Raw genomic sequence first — 20,921 nt, 5'->3', positions numbered from 1 at the left:
TCTTCTTGAGCTGAGCTGGTGGCTCATGACTAGAATAGGGGAGCAAGAGCTGGAATACTCCAGGGACTAAACAGGACCTTTACATCAGATAATGGGAACTAAAAAGAAGTGCTTTGTCATGTAACAGCCAATTCGCCAGTAGAACTCACTGCCACAGGATGTAACTGAAACCTAGAAATTAGCAAGATTCAAAGAGGGACTGGATTTCGCATATAACGAATAGTCAGTTGTAACAGCTAACCAGTCAGTCTGTGCATAAGCCTCCCTGCATCGGGTTATATGTACTGTGTTAGTTTCAGAGCATAAAGTCTTAGGCTAAACCTTCATGAGCCATATAGTGCCCGCTTCTTCCTCCGTGCCAGGTGGCCCGGGCTTCTCTGCCACTCAGCTCCCAGGTCCACATGCCCTGACCCCATCAGTCACAACAGTGTTTGCAAGCCCCACATGGACTGACAATGATCTCAGAAGCATCCCAGTCTAAGTACTGTAACTGTCCTTGGGCTGAGACGCATCGTGTGGAGCTGCAAGGGAAAGTGGACCAGGGAGTATCTGGTCCCAGCTGTGTCTGGGGAGAGGCCAGCAGTGGGGACTTTGATGATGGTTTTGTGCTGAACATGTCCAATGTTTATAGGAAAGTCTGCCCTGCTCAGATCCAGGGCCATGTATAGTTCTGTTGGTGGATGGAGCTCAGGTCTGAGATGTTCCCTCATGTACAAAGCACTGCTCACCTCCAGCTTCCCACAGGAGCAGGGCTCCACATGGGAAGGACCCACATAGTGGTATGTTGCCTCAGGCAATGATCCCATCACCTGTTGTCAATATGTGTTCTGCCCCCACATGCCCCACCGTGCTTCTCTAACCCCACAGTGTTCGTTCCTTTGCTCAGGAACCGGCCAGTGCGCCAGGTCAGGGTGGACACAATTGCCCAAGACATCCCCAAGTTCTAGTGTGACTCCACAGGAGCCAGTGCCAGCAGCTTTTGGAGTCTGTTTTCCTCTCCTTCGCTTCTGATGTCACTCGGCAGAACTCCAGAGACCAGGATGGGCTGGAACTTCCTCGTTCCGACCCACACCCTCTGCCAGGCCTTGGCTTCACGGCCTTCGGGCTAAGACTTGATGTTGTTAAACCTGCGATCAGCTGGAAAGTGGGGATGCAGGGTTAGCTGGTGAGAGCCGACCGCCTGGGTGGGATGGCGCTTTTTCAACACCCACTAAAGGCTGGGAGTCGTTTCCAAACAATTAAAGAGCCAGAGACAGATTTTTGCCCCATTTTTTTTACTGAAGGTTAATTAGCTGCTCACTGTTGCGGGTCCCAGCCCATGGTACATTGTAAATAGCGATGTCTGGTCAGGCCTGGAGTTGCTGAGGCCAGGGGGTGCAAACCAGGATTCCTGGCCTGGGGCAGGTGGTGGGAAGCGATCTCTCTCCATGAGAAGGACGTCTGGCAAGACTGTGCGGTACAACAGGCGGCTTTGCTATGGCTTAAGGCCAAGCGGGGACAGGGGCTGTGGCCGTGCTGGGAAGACTGGAGCCAGAAGCACAAGGAGGAGATCTGGGAGGGAGGGACCCAGGCACCCCAGGGCAGGGGTGGGGGGCACTCTAGGGCTCTTTTCAGGTATTGATTTGGACCTCGTTGGCTGAAAAGACCTTTGGTTTCCAATAATAGCAACACCCCCAAAGGAAGTGGAATGCTTTCCAGTGGCTGGGCCAGAGGGCTAGTCACCTTTACAGCCAGATCAGGCCAAAAATTGCCATGGGGAAACTGAGGCAGATCTGTGGCATCACTACCTCCAGCCACAAGGGGGTGTGCTGGGACAGCAACTCTGTGACAGTACACTAGCTGCCGTCTGTGTAAATATCATGCAGTCCACCCAGCTGCAGAGCCATCTGTACTAGGGGCTGTTCCTTTACATAAATACACCCGCCGTGGGGCCCAGAGGGGGTGACAGGAGCTGGTAACTAGGCTCTGAGTGAGGGGCTGGCCCGCAGCGGAGCAGGCGGTTACAGGGCGGTGTCGTGGTGCTGCAGGCCTGGTGCTTTGGCCTCCCGCGGGTAGTACTCAGCCAGGATGCTCTCGGGGATCCGCTTTAGCAGCTCCTTCGGGAAGATACGGAGCAGCTGCCAGCCAATGTTCAGCGATTCGAAGATGGTTCTGTTGTCGTAGGGGCCTGGCAAGTGGGACAGAGGCATGTTGGGAGACTGGTTGCAGACACCTGGGGCCCAAGGGTGGACACCTAAACAAGGCCCCAGGAGAGGCTAGAAATGAATATGGACCCCCGCACCCCAAGCTGGTCTGGAGAACGGCTAGAGATACATGAGCACCAGGAGGGTTGAAAGGGCTAAAGAGCCTCACGCCCCACTAAGTCCTAGAAAATGGCCAGGGACACCCAGGCCCCTGGGAGGGGCTGGAGAATGGCCAGGGAGCCCCAGGATGGTCTAGAGAATGGCTAGGGAGTCCCTGGCCCCAGGAGGAGCTGGAGAACGGCCAGGCTCCCCTGGGAGAGGCTGGAGAACAACCAGAGGGCCCCAGGCCCCAGGAGAGACTGGAAAATGGCCAGGGGGCCCTGGGGCCTTGGAACAAGCTGGAGAATGGGATTCTGGAGACTAGGGCTACACAATTTTTTATGACGAGAGCTTTCAGGCCCTGCTGTCCTGAGCTGGCCGTAGGCTGTGCCCGCAAAGCCTGACGTCGGCTCCACTGCGGGTGTCTTTGCAATGAGCACCACTTGGTTGTGGACTCTCTGCGGAAGGGGGGCACTGGGCCGCCAGGCCTGCCTGCGAGCCAAGGCACAGCAAGCGGGGACACCGAGCCCGTCCTGTGTAGCAAACACAGTGGCTTGCTTCAGCCGTGCCCTTCCCCGCCCTGCTGCAGACGCGTGGGCTCTGCCTGCTCACTGGGCGCCTATGCGTGGAGCTGGAAGCCAGGCTCCTTACCCTGGGCGATGAACTGCTTCTCAAACTTCTGCAGGAACTCCAGGTACAGCAGGTCGTCAGCCGACAGCGCCTCTTCCCCGACCACGGCCTTCATGGCCTGCACATCCTTGCCTATGGCATAGCAGGCGTACTGGGGGTGCGACCGAAAAGATGGGCCGATAAATGGGGTGCCGGAGAACTCGCAACAGGGGTGCATGGCGAGAAATCCACTGAAGACTGCGAGGGGCCCAGATACTACAGTTCTGGGCGCCATGTAAGATAGATTATCCCCCAGGCAGGGCTGTTATCTTCAATTTGCATGTAAGGAACCAAGGCAGAGACCCGATCCCAGGACGCTGGGAGTCTGGGGCGGAGCAGGGAATTGACCTGAGGGTTCCAAGCTATCACCCTAACCACTGAACCATACTTCTCTGGGGACGTCAGGGCACTTACCCCGGTTCACTGCTGGTGTGGCTGAGGGCAGCCTCTAGCTGTCCATATGAAGGGGAAGGAGAGAGGGGTCAGGATGGAGAATCCGTCAGTGAGTGGGACTGACGAAGCAAATTATTCCTACCTCCTATTGCTGCACTTACCAGCTGGTTGGACACGTCACCATGGTCCTTCCGAGTCATGCCCTCCCCAATGGCCGACTTCATCAGGCGGGACAGGGAGGGCAGCACGTTTATGGGGGGGTAGATCTGTGGCAGAAAGCACACGAACACAACGGCCTTAGCACGCCCTGCACGGCAGCTGTGATAAGTGCCGGACGGACACCTGCTGGTGAACCCCCCACAAGAAACCCCGACAGGAGATAGGGATTGTGAGCCCCATTTTATGGACAGCGGCCGAGCCATTCGCCCAGGCTCACAGGAGCGGCCAGTGGCCAGCTGGCATTAGAAGGGTGGAGTTCCTGGCACCCAGGTTTGTGCCCTGGGCAGTAGATCTCACCTCTCTTTATCATGTGCTCCCTCGCTAGCCAGTCAGCACCCCAGATCCCCCAAAGCCACAGCTCTGTGCACCCCTGCGGTTCCAGCCTTAGGGTCGCCCCTTTGGCAGTGGGTTTCCCGGGCTGCGGTCAGAGCCTGAGCCCTCTGCTCCACCCCGAGACACGGGGCGGAAGGAGCAGCTCTTGGATTCGGGGGGTGGCAAACCTGTCTGTTATGGAGCTGTCTGTCCACGTACACCTGCCCTTCCGTGATGAAGCCAGTCAAGTCAGGGATGGGGTGGGTGATGTCTGAGAAGGAAAAGACAGAGCCAATGGTAGCCTGTGAGGACTGCCAAGGGCCCCCTCCGCAAGGACCCCACCCTCTGACAGCTGGCGTGGCTCACTTCACCAGGCCCTGGATGCCAGCCTATGCCCGGCCCGAGGAAATTGCCCTGGGCAGACCCTCACCCACTCCCCCTGGTAGAGGGCAGGACTACCCCACCCACAAGACCACCCAGCACCCTTGGCCAGAACTCCGGCCCTGGCAGGTAGGGAAGCGGGCGCAAATATTAGCTCTTGGACCGTCTCCATTCCCGATGGATTGTTACAGATGCCAGTCACATGGCAGTGCTTTACCCTGACTGGACGGCTCAGCCCCCAGTTGACTGATATGTTACCACTGATGGACAATTTGGTGCTTGCCATGAAACCATGTGATCAGGGAGCCGAATCGGGGCCCGGTGCTGACGCAGGGCACCAGTGCAAACAGCCTGGCCTCCTGCTGGTCCCAGGGTCGCAGGGTTTGTGGGGGGCAGAGCTGCAGCTCAGGGGAGAACACCACCCTGGCACAATCCCAGGAAAAGCCCACGTGGGGCACCCTGCAGACCCATCCTCCCCTGACGAGTCTCCTCCCAGAGCAGAGGGAGCACTCCACCTTCTGGCAGCTCCCCAAGGCGCTCCCCCACGTAAAGGTCTTCGGAGCCGCATTCGGCCACCATCCCCTCCCTCCTGACAGGATGCTGACGGCTGGGGGCGGGGAGGGCCGCAGCCTGAATGATTCTTGCAAATAGGGGAACTTGTGGGACCTCAGATAAGGAATTGAGAGGCAGGGGCAGAAGTCATGCCTGGGCAGCAGCTTCCCTCTTTCCATTTCCTGCTTCTCCTACGCTCAAGGACCAGAAACAGCAGCAGCCCGGGTCCCCCAGAGGGCCCTGGGAGACCTGTGTGCAGCGTGCAGGAGTCAGTAAGCGGTGCTGCCCTTTGGTGGCTGGGCCACGGAGAGGATAAAGGATCTACCACTGCTAGCCGAAGCGAAGGCTGGTGGTCATTAGCCCATAGCTGGTGTTTTGGGTCCTGAAGGAGGCCGGTTCTTGCCCTGCTCCCTGGGGGGCCAGCTGAGTCCGACACCCCCACATCTTTGCAGGGATCAAAATCAGCGTGGGGGAGAGCATGGGAGCACAGCAGCTTGCTGGGATCCTCCCCATTGGATGCGCAGGCACAGCCGCCTGCTGAGATCCCTCCCGCCATCAGGTGTGAGTCATGGCCACCGGTTGGGATCTCAGCTGCTAATGCAGCAGCAGCAAATCACCGAGCAACGTGCTGATGCCCCCGGTACCCTCTGTGGCCTGACTGCTGGGGGGGGCCGTGGGCTGGCCCGCTGTGTGCCCTTTGCCCTGTGCCGCTCACCGTCGTTGGGCATGGTTAGAATGGGGATCTGCGTGATGGAGCCGTTCCTCCCCTCCACGCGCCCAGCGCGCTCGTAGATGGTGGCCAGGTCGGTGTACATGTAGCCAGGGAAGCCCCTGCGGCCTGGCACCTCCTCCCTGGCTGCTGACACCTAAGGGGAAGAGCGAGGAGCAAGAGTTACTGCTGCAGGACAGTGGTCGTGGGTCCCACCCTCCTGGGATCTGCCGAGGGGCCCTGTGGGGAGGACCTGTCCCAGCTTCGGTCCCATCACCGGGGCTGTGATACGGAGCAGGATGCTCCCCCTGCCCAGCTGTTCTGTAGGTGCAACGCCCCCCTCTGGTGGATCCTGGCTGAGGGGCAGTGACTGAGCAGCGCCGCTCCTGCGCGATTCCGCCCCCAGGCCTGGTGAACCTGCCCCCTCCACAGCTCTCTGCCCATGGCACACTCCTGCCGCACCTCAGATCTCATTCCTGCCCTGCCTTTGGGTTCTCCCTGTGCTTACTTCATCCCAGTTTCTTTCTGCCTGAGGGACAACCCATGCTGCCCGCCTCCCACTGCGATCCAGCGGGCTGGCCCCTTCTCCCAGCGCCAGGTTCGCTCAGGAGAGGGCTGGTCACCAGTGCTCACCCGGGCTGGGTGCATGTGAATTGCTGAGTGCTGTTTTACTGGGTCAGATAAATGGCTCTGGAGTAAGAAGATGCCCCAGCAAAATAAAACCCAGCCCCTGAAGCTCAGCTCTCGCCCCGGGGAAGGGAAACTGCCCTCCCAGTGGAGATGGATGTTTCAAAGGACAGCGGGTCACACCTCTGCCAGAGCTTTGAAAAGCCTCCTATCCACAGGGAGCCCGCTGACCCAGGGGCTCGGTGTAATCCACATTCAGGCCATTCCATTGGTGGGATGCCCCCAGCAGGGTCACTGCGTGGGGACTGAACCCAGGGCCTCCAGTTGTAACAGGACAGGGCCCGACTGATTGAGCTATTGGACCAGGGTTGTTAGTGTGAACAGATAAACCCAGCTGATTCTCTCTGCATCTCACTCTGCCTTTCCTGCAGCCAAACTGTAAAACTCCCCCAGGCTCTCCCCACGTGCAGTGTCCTTCTTGCCAGCCTCGACAAACGCCATCTTGCCCTGCTCAGACCCATTCAGGGTCTGCTGCAAAGATCTGTCTCCCAGCCAGCCGCTTTGAGCCCATCCCCCTTTGCTTTGCTCTCCCGACCTTTCGCATCACACACAAGCTGTTTGTCTTCACTTCTGAGGCTCCATTACCTCTCCTTTGCCATCACACTGCGGGCGCTCGGCTCCGATTGGCGTGCGCCACCAATCGTCCACCCGGCAAGTTTTCACACCAGTCCCTTTGCGTTTCTCCCCTGCCATCCCTCGCGCTCGGGAGGAGCTCCCCAGCAACACCCCCAGAACAACCTCTGTTCTCCTTCAAACCCCTCCTGAAAACTCGCCTTTGCCACGATGCCTCCGAAAACCCTTGGCACTGCCTAGGACCCCTCGCTGGCTGGTCACTGGGCTGCCAGCCAGGCGGTTTGCTCAGATTAGCAATCTCCAGGTTCAGGGCCCGAGGGAGGACACCCAATGGGAAATACAAATGTGGCCCCAGGACAGAGGCAAGCGTGGACTGGAGTCACTTTCCCCTTCCCAGCCCCCTGCAATGCACGTTACCCTGCGGCCGTTGGATGCCGGGTGCAGCCAGGGGGTGAGGCCCAAAGAACCAGAAGGAAGGAAGGAGCGTAGCTAGGAAAGCGAGTCCCAGAAGGTTGTGGGAGAGAGTTGGCCACATTCACCCCAACCTGCGAGCCCCCACCCCCCCGGGTGTAGGTGACGATGTGTGTTGGGAGGGGGATGGGGACAGCTGGAAGGGAGTGGACAGGAGCCTGACACAGGCAGGGGAACAGGGTCACATCGAGGGGAGGTTCCAGGCACCAGCACGCCAAGTGCGTGCCTGGGGCGGCAAGCCGCGGGGGTCGCTCTTCTGATCACCACGAGGGTGGCAGGCAGGCTGCCTTCGGCGGCATGCCTGCGGAGAGTCTGCTGGTCCCGCGGCTTCGGCGGACCTCCCGCAGGCTGCCGCTGAATTCGCGGGACCGGGGACCTCCTACAGACAAGCCGCCAAAGGCGGCCTGCCTGCTGTGCTTGGGGCAGTAAAATGCCTAGAACCGCCCCTGGTCACATCACCCCTGAATTTCCCGTTTGGAGCAGAGTCTCCAAAGCATTTGTCTCTCATTTAGGAGCCCAAAGGAAACGACTGGGTTAGATGAAGGCCGCTGCTCCCGCTGCTTGTTCACCTGCCTCAGTGGGAGTTGCTGGGAGCTGATCGCCTGGGGATAGTCCAGCCCTCCCTGGGCAGTGGGACCCAGTGCGGCCTATTCACAGGCACCTCCAGCTCTTGGGAAGGCTGGGGCCTGAGTCCAGCTGTGGCGTCAGGATGGGAGGCGTCTCCGTACTGACCTCCCGCAGGGCCTCAGCGTAGGAGCTCATGTCGGTCAGGATCACCAGGACATGCTTCTCGCACTGGTAGGCCAGGAACTCGGCGGTGGTCAGCGCCAGGCGCGGGGTGATGATGCGCTCAATCCTGTGGGAGAAGACGGTCGTTAGCGGACGCTGGTCTGGGATGGCATCCTGCAGCGTCCCCTGAAAGCGCGTTCACCACAGCCACACCATTCCCCTGAGATACCAGGTTACCAGGGGGCCAATCCCCTCTGGGATCAGATGGCCCCACTCTCGCTCACCTCAGAGTTCCCCACCCTCCAGTGGTGAGCACCCCAAGCCCACAGACAGCATCGGCACACACCCGCGGGCCATGCAGAGCGAGCCCAGAACCTCCTGCCCCGCAAAACCAGCCCCACCCCACTGAGCTAGGAGATGACGCTCCCCTTGCTAGGAGCCGCAGCTGGGCTAGGACGTGTGGGGGAGCAGTGCTGAGTCTATCTAGCAGAGGGCAGCCGTGTACACATATCAGCCCATATGTTACACTCTCAGTAGGAACTGGGCCATCCCCTAGCATGGCAGGGACCCTGATCTGGGTGAGCCAACCCTTGGCTGCGTTCTCTCTCCACCACTGGCCACCAGGCCGCACTGCAGTATGTCCTAGCTGCCCCACCCAGCAAAGGGAGGAGGGGGCACGGGGGTGGGCATTGAAAGGGCTTGAAATCTGCAAGGGGCTGGGCAGCATCCACTCTACTTGGAGTCAAGCGGAGCCGAGGCTCTGCTCCCATTGGAGTCAATGCTAGATTGGCCCCTCAGCAGGACTAGTGCCCCCGGCAGGAGTGGAGGCACCTTCTAGTTGCCGGTGGTTTCCTCCTGATGCAGGAGGAGGACTGCCCAATCTGTAGCACCCAAGTGGCATGCACCCCATGGCAGAGGAGTGTGAGCGCCGCCCAAAGAGATGAGCTCCTCCTCAGAGTGGCATTTGGGCCCATAATGCAATGGGGGATTGGGCCTACTGACCCCAGTAGAATTACTCCAGAGATAACTAGACCCTGTGGCTCTGACCCTCCTCTCACTTACACCGGAACAATTCCATCAACTTCCACAGGGTTACTCCAGCTTTACACCACAGTGAGGGTGATCAGAGCCAAGACAAGGATGCCTGTGGCCGCCCAGGTCTTCAGTATCATTAATTATTTGTATTATCAGAGGGCCCAGGCAACCCTGTCATAGACCAGGACCCCGTCGTGCTTGGCGCTGTATGATTTAATTCCTATTAGGTATATTACGGTAGTGCCCAAGAGCCCAGCCATGGACGTCACCCCATTGCGCTAGGTGCTGTACAATTTTATTGCTATTAGGTGTACTACGGCAGTGCCCAGGAGCCCAGCCATGGACTAACCCTGTTGCACCAGACGCTGCACAATTTTGTTGCTATTAGGTGTATTACGGTAGTGTTCAGGCGCCCCAGCCATGGACTGCACCTTGTTGTGCTAGGTGCTGCACACGTGCAGAACAAAAGGCAGGGGGCCGGGCGTGTTATGGTTAATGGGGCCCGATCTGATGCAGTTCCCTTGATGACAGGCAGGGGCTGTACTCACGTGGGGTCATTGGCGAGGTTCAGGAAGAGGCACACGTTCTCCATGGACCCATTCTCCTCGAAGTCCGACTTGAAGAAGCGGGCAGTTTCCATGTTCACCTGCCAATCACACCCACAATGGGGCGGGGCTGAGCAACACAACAGTCTCCATTGTTCAGATGGGGAAACTGAGGCCAGGGACTTACCTACAGTCCCACAGGGAGTCAGTGGCAGAGCAGGGACTAGAACCCAGGTGTCCTGAGTACCAGTCTCTGGCTCCCACCCCAGCCTCTTCAGTATAACTTGGATCTTTTCATTCCTTTCTGCTCTTACTCCTCTGGGCCCATGTCACCCTGGGGACGCAGCACAAGGGCCTGCCAGGATGGGGCAGGCTGCTGTGGCACGGAGTGCCTCAGGGCACTGGCCTGGCTGCAGAGCACCTCTCCGTGTGGCGCTGGGTCGCCGGGCACCGTCTCTGGAGGAAGCAGCTGATGCCAGGGGCAGGGAGTGGTGTGGGGCCAGGGAGCAGAGCAGGTGGCAAGGACACAGCTGTCCACCAGGGGGGAGCACAGTGCTGCCGATCTCGACCGCCCGGCTCTTTACAGGGGGGATTCTCCCTGTCCCCGGGCCCAGCCCGAGGGGGGCTGGAGGCAGTTCCAGGGCTTAGCCTGTTTCCCCACTGACCACTCGCTCTGCCGTGCCTCTCCCAGGAGCAGTTCCCAAAGCCCTTGGCCCTGAGACCAAGGCAGGACGTCGGATCCTCCCACTCTCGTGCTGATCCCCCAGTGGCTGTGCTGTCCCCAAACCCGCTGGCTAGGGCTCAGCCCCAAACCCTGGTCCGCAGGGATGCCCCTGACCAAGGCCCCTGGCTGATCCCAAAGCTCAGCGCCAGCCTCAGCCCTGAGCCCGAGCTTCCCAGATTTGTCCCCGAACCCAGCCGCAGCACGATGACTGTGACCCCCAGATCCCCAGCCAAGGTCTGGACACCTGGCTCTGGGTTTGACCCAAACCCCTAGTCCAGGGCACCCTCAGAGCCTTGCTGCATGGGGCTGCAAGGGGCCCAGCTGGTGAGGCGCCCTCCCAGCAGCCTGTGCTTCCTGATGCTGTCCCCAGCCCTCCGCCCCGGGACCTGCTGCCTGAAGCAAGGCCCTGCACGGAGGTGGGAGGCCTGCGCCATCCCCACCAGCCCCCGGTTGGACTCACTCCCATGGCTGCAAAGACGATGGCGAAGTTCTCTTCGTGATAGTCCATCACGTCCTTGGACTTTTTCACCAGGCCGGCCTGTCTACAGATCTGTGCGGCGATCTGCGGAGGGGAGAGACACAGGGCTCAGACCCAGAGACGGGCACCTCAGCCCGGCCTCAGAGCCCGATGCCCAGGCTGCCAGCTCACTTGGGCTCTGGATCCGGCCCATCTCAGATCTGGGGGGCCAAACTGCACACTGGCATGACTCCACGGAAGCCAGCCGCGTTATGCCAGCAAAGAATTTGGCTGACAGAGACTGAAGCTTGGTCAAACCACAGCAAATACAGAGCCAGGGGGAACATGGAAACTGCCTCTGGGAGTATTTGAGGGAGTAACAGGAGAGGACTGAGTCATGGGATGTTGCTAAGGAAAGGAAAATGGAGGCTGAATCCTAATCTTCTCCTAAGCACTGCCGTTCTCCAGCATCGTGGACACCACCACCACCGTCCTGCCTGTCACTCAGGTGCAGAATCGGGCGGCCTCTTTGGCTCGGCCATCTCTCTAGGTCCCCACCTCCAGCTACGTTTAACCCTTGCTGATTCTGCCTGTGCCGTGTCTCTACGATATGGCTGTTCTTGTCCCTCCGCACAGCCAGAACGCCCATCACCAGGCGTCTCTTGATTGCTGCAGCAGCCTTCTCTCTGGCCTGGACAATGGCAGCCTGGCCCTTCTCAGCTCCACGCTAAGGATGGCGGCAAAGGTGGTTTTCCTAGCCTGGCACTTGACCACGTCATCCCTCTCTTTGCCTCCCCCTTCTCTAGCATTCAACACCAGCTGCTTGTTTTCACCGTCAAGGCCTCACCTGGCCAATCCCCACCTTTCCTATCACCTCTCGCTCACTATGGAGATGTCGAAGCTCATCTCCAAACGGCTCCTGATGTCTATCACCAGCACCCACTTGTTACATTTTCAGACAAGTCCTTTGGTGCTTCCTCCCCTGCTGCCCCACGTGTTGGGGAGGAGTTCCTGGTAAACAGCCCCGAACCACCTCCTCTTCTTCCTCCCCCCCCACCCCAAAATGCTCCTTTGCAGCAAATCCTATAAAAAACGGGACCCCGGCCTTCCTGCTGGCTAATACTGCTTCTGAGGATAGGGCAAGAAGCAATGGGCTTAAACTGAAGCAAGGGCAGTTTATGTAGGACATGAAAAACTTCCAGTCAGGGTGGTTAAGCACTGGAATAAATTGCCTAGGGAGGTTGTGGAATCTCGGTCACTGAAGGTTTTTAAAAACAAGTTAAACAAACCCCTGTCAGGGAGGCTGTAGATAATCCTTAGTCCTGCCATGAGTGCAGGGGACTGGACTAGAAACCTCTCGAGAGCCCTTCCAGTCCTGTGATTCTGTGATTGTTTCCTTGTATGCCACCATCTCTCTGTATCCGTCTGTTGTCTCTTGTCTTACACTGTGAGCTCTTCAGGGCAGTGACTAACATTTTCTTCTGTGTTTGTCCAGCACCTGGCGCAGCGAGGACCTGGCCCATGATTAGGGTTTGCAGGCAGTACAAATAATAAATAACATCAATAATAATCATTATCCCACAGGCCTGTGGGGATCAAGTGTCTGCCTCTGTGCCTGATCCATAGAGGGGACGAGTCTGCGGCAGCCCCAGCTCTGAAGCCTTGTTTTCTGCTCAACTCGAACTTCCAGCTGGGACGGGCCTGTCCTCAATCCCTAGCATTAGCCGAGCTAGTGGCCTTCATGCTGCCATTCCCTAGTGAGATCTAGTAGGCTGCAGAAGAGGAATAGATGGTTGGGCTGTTGAAACCGATGCTGGATGAAGCCCTGGAGAATGGACTTAGGGAGTGTCATAAACAGATAGTTAAGGGTTAATGTCTCTTTTACCTGTAAAGGGTTAACAAACAGGGAACCAAACACCTGACCAGGGGACCAATCAGGAGACAAGATATTTTCAAATCTCGGTGGAGGGAAGCCTTTGTTTGTGTTTTTTGGGTTTGGCTTTTATATGTCCCAGTTCATTACATTTAAAGCATTGTCCAGCTGACTGGTCACTGGGCCGAGGTGGGTTACTGGAGACTGGTGAGGTGGGGTAATAGGTAGTCTGGGGCTTTCCTTGGGTTGAGGTGGGGTCTTATGCTGCCCTCGGTTATAGGGTTTATGTCGGTGTGCCCCCTGAGGTATCACTCCCCTTGACAGTAGCTTTTTTTTTTCTGCCACTTCCATCCATTTGGCTCCAATCTCCCCTGCCTCGGTTACCGTTTTGGGTTTCCCATCTAGGATGTACCTCTCTATTTCCTCAGGAACACCATCTAAGAACTGCTCCATTTGTATCAGGAGGTGCAGCTCGTCCATGTTGTTAACCTGGGTTCCTGATAGCCAGGCCTCATAATTCTTTGCAATGTGGTAGGTGTGTCGGGGGAATGACATATCTGTTTTCCATTTTAGGGCTCTGAACTGCCGACAGGCATGCTCAGGTGTTATCCCCATTCTGTATCTGGCCTTGGTTTGAAAAAGTTATAATCGTTCATGTTCTCCTTAGGCATTTAGCCGCCACCTCTGCTAAGGGTCCACTGAGCAGTGGCCTAAGCTCTATCATGTACTGGTCTTCAGAGATGCTGTATCCATGGCAGGTCCTCTCAAAATTTTCTAAGAAGGCTTCAGTGTTCATCACCTGCCTTGTAGGTGGGAAATTTTTTGGGATGTGGAATAACAACTGGCAAAGTGTTGTTAGGATTGGCTGTGTTCTGTTGCTTAGCCTGTTCTAATTCCATGGCCTGCTGGTGTGCCTTCCTTTGGAGCTCTATTTTCTTTTGTGGTCCACGTCTTTGGCTGCTTGTTCTCTTTTGTAGGCTTCCCCTTTGATTTTTCTTCTCTTTTTCTCAGCTCCACCTCTTTTTCTCTTATTTCTATTTCTTTTTGTTTTCTTTCCATGTCTTGCTTGTGGTCGGTGTCTCTGAGGTGTTCTTCTGCATCCAATCTTGCAGTTCCTGTTTCAGGTCCTTGGTAGTCATAGTTCCTGCTTTCTTGTGTTGGGGTGCCCTCTGGTGTTTACTGCCTGAACTGCTGTTCCTCTGCTGCCTGCTGGGGTTGCCTAGCAACAGTGCCTTTTTTAACTTCTTCTACCTAATCTTTCACGTTTAAATTAAAACAAAGAAAACCCTTTGATATGCAAATGTGTGTCTGGCTGGTAGAGGTCTAATGTGTATTTGGCTGGAAGTATTTTAAATTGTATTTCTGCTAGAGGAGGCTTTTTCTCCAGTTTCTAGAAGCTGACAGACCCTGTAATATTCCATCTTGAATTTACAGTGATTTTCTTTATTCTTTTTTTCTTTTATTAAAAGTTTTGCTTTTTTTTAACAAAAAAGAATAAAGAAATCACTGTAAATTCAAGATGGAATATTACAGGGTCTGTCAGCTTCTAGAAACTGGAGGAAAAGCCTCCTTCAGCAGAAATACAATTTTAAAATACTTCCAGCCAATACACATTAGACCTCTACCAGCCAGATACACATTTGCAAATAAAGAAAACCAATTAAAAAGACTAAACCGCTTTTCTACTTGCACTTACTACTTGAATAGAAAATTAGAGCCTGTAGTACTTCCAGTCACTCTCAGATCCCAGAGAGAACAAAGCCAAACCCAAAAAACACAACCAAAGGCTTCCCTCCACCGAGATTTGAAAGTATCTTGTCTCCTGATTGGTCTCTTGGTCAGGTGTTTGGTTCCCTGTTTGTTAACCCATTACAGGTAAAAGAGACATTAACCCTTAACTATCTGTTTATGAGAGGGAGGAGCCTGCCTTGGCCTCTAGAAGAGTATAGTTACATGGCCTGTCCCATCTCTTGCGGCCTGCATTTAAACAGCTGGTACCAAAATGGCAGGAGCTCCAGCTAGAAACACGAGCTGAAAAGCTTGGGGAGCCGGTGACGCAGGAGGGGAGAGCCCTGCTCAGACCTGGCTGTGCTGTTCCCAACACACCAGGTGCTGTACAGTTTTGTTGCTATTAGGTGTATTACGGAGGGAGGGCGCTCCCTACCGAGCTGGCTGGCTGATCTGCACTCACTGCCCTTGTCCAGGCCAGGGCTCAGGGGCTGCTTTCCCATCAGACAGCCGGCAGCTTCGCCAGTGCCCGGCACCGGGTTGATAATACTTGTTCTGCTAATGCGGTGGGACCTTGTTGGGAACTGGGTGGTGTGTGAGGGGAAGTTAGGGGGCAGTGATGGAGGATGGAGGGTGTGGGGAAGGCGGGCGGCAGTGATGGAGGAGGGGGGTTGGGGGGAAGGGAGGGGGCCAGTGATGGCGGATGAAGGGTTGGAGGAAGGCAGGGGGAAGTGATGGAGGAGGGGGGTTGGGGGGAAGGGAGGGGGCAGTGATGGCGGATGAAGGGTTGAGGAAGGCAGGGGGAAGTGATGGAGGAGGGGGGTTGGGGGGAAGGGAGGGGGCAGTGATGGCGGATGAAGGGTTGGAGGAAGGCAGGGGGAAGTGATGGAGGAGGGGGGTTGGGGGGAAGGGAGGGGGCAGTGATGGCGGATGAAGGGTTGGAGGAAGGCAGGGGGAAGTGATGGAGGATGGACGTGGGCGGGAAGGCAGAGGGAAGTGATGGAGGATGGGGGGCAGAGGGCAGTTATGGCGGGTGGGGAAGGACCTATAACTCTCTCCCTGTAATGAGAGTTCGTGCTCTAATCTGATCCTTCCTGTAAGTACCTACCATGGGCATCTGCTCCACTAACTCTGCCTTTCAATCCGCTTCAGAATCATGGTAGGACCAGTTGGAGGCCTGGCTTTAAAACAGGGACCCAGGCCTACTAGCGCCCCCCGATCCCCAAAAAAGAGGGGCTGAGCCAGAGGCTATTTCCCTGCCCTCCTTTATTGGCCGGCTCTGCTCCTGGATCCCTCCCCACCTCTGGCTTGTGCTGCCGCAGCATCCATTGCACTGGGCCCTGACTTTATTATATTAACTTTCGTCTGTCACTCCCGATCTGTCAGGCCAAGTTTTCCATCCGATTGCATCACTGTTTCGTGCTCTGGCTGGCGTTTGCGGCTGTTGTCAGAGGAGGAAGTTGGTTGATTACCTCTTGGGCTGCGAATCTCTGGTTCGTTGCCAAAGCAGCAGCACCAGTTGCATTTATAGATCAACCTGATATTTCGAGTTCATCAAAGTTCACGACCGAGTGGTTATGACCGGGGCTGATGCAGCTTGGCATTTCAGCACCAACTTCACTTGCCATTTCTAGCGCAGCCCGGCTTCGGCTCTCACTGGCTTTGATGGCCTTGCTGGGCTCAGCACACAGGGCTGAGGAGACCCTGCCCTTCCAAACCAGGTCTGTTTTTTAGAGATTGGTCGATGAGTGCGGGCACTGGTGCCGGAGGTGCAGAGAGATACTCATAGACTCATAGACTCATAGGTCAGAAGGGACCAATATGATCATCTAGTCTGACCTCCTGCACAAGGCAGGCCACAGAACCCTACCCATCCACTTTATACAACCCCTAATCCAGGACTGAGTTATTGAAATCCTCAAAACTGGTTTGAAGACCTCAAACTGCAGAGAATCCACCAGCAAGCGACCCATGCCCCACGCTGGCAGAGGAAGGCGAAAAACCTCCAGGGCCCCTGCCAATCTGCCCTGGAGGAAAATTCCTTCCCGACCCCAAATATGGCGATCAGCTAAACCCTGAGCATGTGGGCAAACTCACCAGCCAGCACCCAAGAAGGAATTCTCTGCAGTCACTCAGTTCCCATCCCATCCAACATCTCCCCGCAGACCATTGAGCAGACTTATCTGTTGATAATCCAAGATCAATTGCCCAAATTAAACTATCCTATCATAACATCCCCTCCATACACTTATCAAGCTTAGTCTTGAAGCCAGATAAGTCTTTTGCCCCCCACTACTTCCCTCGGAAGGCTGTTCCAAAACTTCACTCCCCTAATGGTTTAGAAACTTCGTCTAACTTCAAGTCTAAACTTCCTAATATCCAGTTGTACCCATTCGTCTCGTGCCTACATTAGAACTAAACTTAAATAATTCCTCTCCCTCCCTAACGTTAACCCCCCCTGATATATTATATAGAGCAAGCATATCCCCCGCAGCCTTCTTTTGGCCAGGCTAAGATACAAACAAAACAACATCTTTCATCTTCCTTGTGGAATCTCACAGATCCCAAGGCCAGAAGGGACCATCGTGATCATCTAGTCGACCTCCTGCCTAGCCCAGGCCAGAGACCGGCCCCACAATAATCCCTAGAGCCGATCTTTTAGACAAACTGCCAGTCTTGATTTAAAATTTGCCAGCGACGGATAGTCCACCACAGCACCTGGTACATTGTTCCATGGTTAATTACTCTCCTGTTCAAAATGCACGCCTTACCGCCCGTCTGAATGTGCCGAGCTTCAGCTTCCAGCCGCCGGATCGTGTCAGACCTTTGTCTGCTAGACTGAAAGAGACAATTATCAAATATTTGTTCCCCATGTAGGCATTTATAGACTGTGATCACTCCACCTCTAACCTTCTCTTTGTTTCCACTAAACAGACTGAGCTCCGTGGGCCCATCACTATCAGGCAGTTTTCTGATCCTTTCATCATTCTCGCGGCTCTTCTCTGAACCTTTCCAATTTATCCACTCCTTCTTGAACTGTGGGCACCAGACCGGGACACAGGATTCCAGCAGTTGTTACACTAGTGCCAAATAACCTCTTTACTCAAGATTCTCATTTATGCATCCCAGGATCACATTAGCCCCTGTGGCCTCAGCATCACACTGGGAGTCCTGTTCAGCTGATTATTCACCATGATGCCCAAATCTTGTTCTAAGTCACTGCTTCCCAGGATAGAGTCCCCATCATGTAAGTATAGCCTAAATTATTTGTTCCTAGAGGTATATATTTGTAGGAACCAGGGGTCACCCAATGAAATGAACAGGCAACAGGTTTAAAACGATCATAAGGACGTATATCTTCACACAATGTAGTCACCCTGTGGAAACTCCTAGCCAGGGGATGTTGTGAAGGCCAAAGCTATAACTGGGCTCAAAAAGAATTAGATAAATTCCTGGAGGATAGGTCCAGCAGTGGCTATTAGTCAAGATTGTCTGAGGTACAACCCAATGCTCTGGCTGTCCCTAACTTCTGACTGCAGAAGCTGGGAGTGGACAACAGGGGATGGATCATTCACTAATTGCCTTGTTCTGTTCATTCTCTCTGAAGCATTTGGCATTGATCACTGTCTGAAGCCTGGATACTGGACTATTGGTCTTACCCAATATGGCCATTCTTCTGCATGTAGCTGTATTAAAATGCATATCATTACCTGTGCCCAGTTTACCAAACAATCCAAATTGCTCTGTATTACTCACTGATCTCTCCTCTTCATTATTTCCCACTACCCCAATTTTTGTGTCATCTGCAAACTTTACGAGTGATGATTTTATGTTTTCTTCTCACTTGATAAAAATGTTTTAAAATGGTGTAGCCTAGATCACTGTGGGATCTCACTAGAAACACACCTGCTTGATGATGATTCCCCGTTACAGTTATATTTTGAGTCCTCTCCGTTAGCTGGCTTTTAATCCATTTCACAAGCGCCATGTTCATTTTATATCATTCTAGTTTATTTAATCAGAATGTTGTGCAGTACCAAGTCAAGCGCCTTACAGAAGTCTAAGTGCATAATGTCAGAACTGTTACCTTTATCAACCAAACTTGTAATATAATCAAATACAGATATCAAGTTAGTTTGATAGGATCTATTTCCCATAAACCCATGTTGATTGACATTCATTATATTACTCTCTTTTAATTTTTTATTGAGTCCCATATCAGCTACTCCATTATTTTGCCTAGGATTGATGTCAGGCTGATAGGCCTTGAATTATCTGAGTCAGCCTGTTTACCCTGTTAAAATATTGGCACCACATTAGCTTTTGAAAGTTCTCCACTGTTCCAACACTTACTGAAAATGAACATTAATGGTCCAGTGATCTCCTCAGCCAGCTCTTTTAAAACTCTTGGATGTAAATTATCCTAACCTTCTGATTTAAAAGTGTCTGACTTTAGTAGCTGCTGTGTAACAGCCTCCTGATATACCAGTGGAATGGAAAGAGAGTTATCATCATCATATAATGAGATCACATCATCTGTTTTTTCCAAATGCAGAACAGAAATATTTTGGACACGTCTGCCTTTTCAATATTATTATTGATAATCCTACTTTTTACATGTGGTTTTTTTGTCCCTAATATACTTTTAAAACTCCTTCTTGTTGTTCCTAACTCTGCTGGCCATAGATTTCTCTGTGCCTCCCTTATCAATTTTCATACGTCCTAGCTTCTGACTGATAGATTGTTGTCAACTTCCCCTTTCTTCCATTTGTTATATATTATTATCACCTCAAGGTGTTTCATAAAAGTAGGTGTGGTAGCATTAACCCCATTTTACAGTTGGGGAAACGGAGGTACAGAGCAGGGAAGTGGCTTGCCCACAGAGTAGGTCACTGAATCCAAAATTCCTGATGTATCTTGCTTACATAGGCCTTCCCTTAGGAAAACACTGTGTTTTTTACAGCTGGTCAAACTGTCCATTGCAGAGATTAGTCACTGAGTACTGAGCCCGAAACTGTTTGGGGAATAATTCCTGCAATCACACCTGTTCTTCCTAAAGACTTGCTGAACCATTCGGACCACAGGCCTTCAGCCAGTGCAACGCTTACAAAATGTTTCTTCTGAGCTTTCGCTGTTTCTTGCTAGTAGTGTGTGGAGGCCCAGCTGGGTCACATGGTGTGGCTCTGTTCCCTGACTGAATGGAGCTCGGCTGTTCTCAGTGCTACCAGATGACAGAACAAGGAGCAATGGTCTCAAGTTGCAGTGGGGGAGGTTTAGGCTGGATATTAGGAAAAACTTTTTCACTAGGAGGGTGGTGAAGCATTGGAATGGGTTACCTAGGGAGGTGGTGGGATCTCCTTCCTTAGAGGTTTTTAAGGCCCGGCTTGACAAAGCCCTGGCTGGAATGATTTAGTTGGGAATTGGTCCTGCTTTGAGCAGGGGGTGGGACTAGATGATCTTCTGAGGTCCCTTCCAACCCTGATATTCTATGATTCTAGAAAAGACAAGGGTGGAAGGGGAAGCCACTTGCTGGATGTCACCTGGCAGGTCGGAGCTGGACCTAGAACCGAGGTCTCCTGAGTGCCAGGCAGTGCCCTGCCTGCAGAACCTGCTGCAGAGCAGCAATATGAATGGATGGATTGTAGATGGTGTCAGGGTGACAGTCTGGGCCTGAAACCAGGTGCCACATAGGGCAGGCAGCACACAAGGCAGAGCCAGGGCAGGCTTCTCACACACACACGGCTCTGCCCGGAGTCTCAACTCTGACTCAGAAGTACCTTGTCTAAGGTCTTGTTCACTCTTCAGGGCCCACCCAGTTTTTGGCATCCCTGTTGAGGCTGCCAGTCTGGGGGTGGAGTGGGATTCAGCGGTGCTGGGGGGTTCTTGGGCTGGCCTGCTGGCAAAGGAGGCTTTGAGGTGCATCTCACAGCCAGCCAATGAAGAACAGCTGTTGGGAAGGGTGAACTGGGCCAGCTAGGAACAGGGGGTTCAAACTGTGACCACCATTACCAATCCGCGGGCCAGCCACCCCTCTCTGCAAGAAACATCCATGGTTACCGGGGGCCCGGTGGTCCCAGCACTTGCAATGCCACGAGAACCCAACATCCAGCACGTCTATGTTAACATAAAGTAGCGACGGGTGTGCCCTCGCCCCATGTGTCCTGACCGCCCCTGCTGCAGAAGGGGACAGGGAGGGATGGGCAGAAAGACGTGGTCCTACCTCATTGTGAGGAAGTCCAGCAGCAGAGAAGATGGGGATCTTCTGCCCCCTGGCGATGCTGTTCATGACGTCGATGGGCGAGATGCCAGTCTGGATCATCTCCTCAGGGTATATGCGACCATGCGGGTTGATAGGCTGACCTGAAGCAAGAAGGCAGGAAGGGGTTATTGCATTGGACACTCGTGGACCTGATTTGTTATTGTAGGATCACTTAAGAGACCTGGATGGTTTTGTGGGGATAGGGAAATGAACTGTTAGATATGAAAAATACAAAAACCTCACATAGAGGGGGAAAATAGTCCAAATAGAGAGAGAGAGAGAAGGGCCCAGAAAGCTGAGTGTTGTTCTGGGTCTGCTGACCT

The 20,921-nt window shown here is 54.2% G+C and overlaps 1 protein-coding gene across 1 annotated transcript in view; it reads right to left on the bottom strand.

Annotated features, from left to right (window-relative positions):
• Window positions 1-1,300: 1,300 nt before the first annotated feature.
• LOC115651981 (V-type proton ATPase subunit B-like) overlaps window positions 1,301-20,921 on the bottom strand; it is a 20,176-nt gene continuing 555 nt past the window's right edge. Inside the window, exons 2-10 of the mRNA XM_030563385.1 lie at window positions 20,560-20,699; window positions 10,742-10,843; window positions 9,561-9,658; window positions 7,981-8,104; window positions 5,524-5,674; window positions 4,064-4,146; window positions 3,506-3,610; window positions 2,934-3,063; window positions 1,301-2,167 (exon numbers count right to left, since the gene is read on the bottom strand). Of these exons, the coding sequence (XP_030419245.1) occupies window positions 2,001-2,167; window positions 2,934-3,063; window positions 3,506-3,610; window positions 4,064-4,146; window positions 5,524-5,674; window positions 7,981-8,104; window positions 9,561-9,658; window positions 10,742-10,843; window positions 20,560-20,699 (1,100 nt within the window). The 3' untranslated portion in view covers window positions 1,301-2,000. The remainder of the gene's footprint in view (window positions 2,168-2,933; window positions 3,064-3,505; window positions 3,611-4,063; window positions 4,147-5,523; window positions 5,675-7,980; window positions 8,105-9,560; window positions 9,659-10,741; window positions 10,844-20,559; window positions 20,700-20,921) is intronic.

This window comes from Gopherus evgoodei, chromosome 5 (genome assembly GCF_007399415.2).
Source record: "Gopherus evgoodei ecotype Sinaloan lineage chromosome 5, rGopEvg1_v1.p, whole genome shotgun sequence".
NCBI classification, from domain to species: domain Eukaryota; kingdom Metazoa; phylum Chordata; order Testudines; family Testudinidae; genus Gopherus; species Gopherus evgoodei.
The sequence above is the reverse complement of the archived record's forward strand: the minus strand, read 5'-3'. Positions and strand labels throughout refer to the sequence as shown.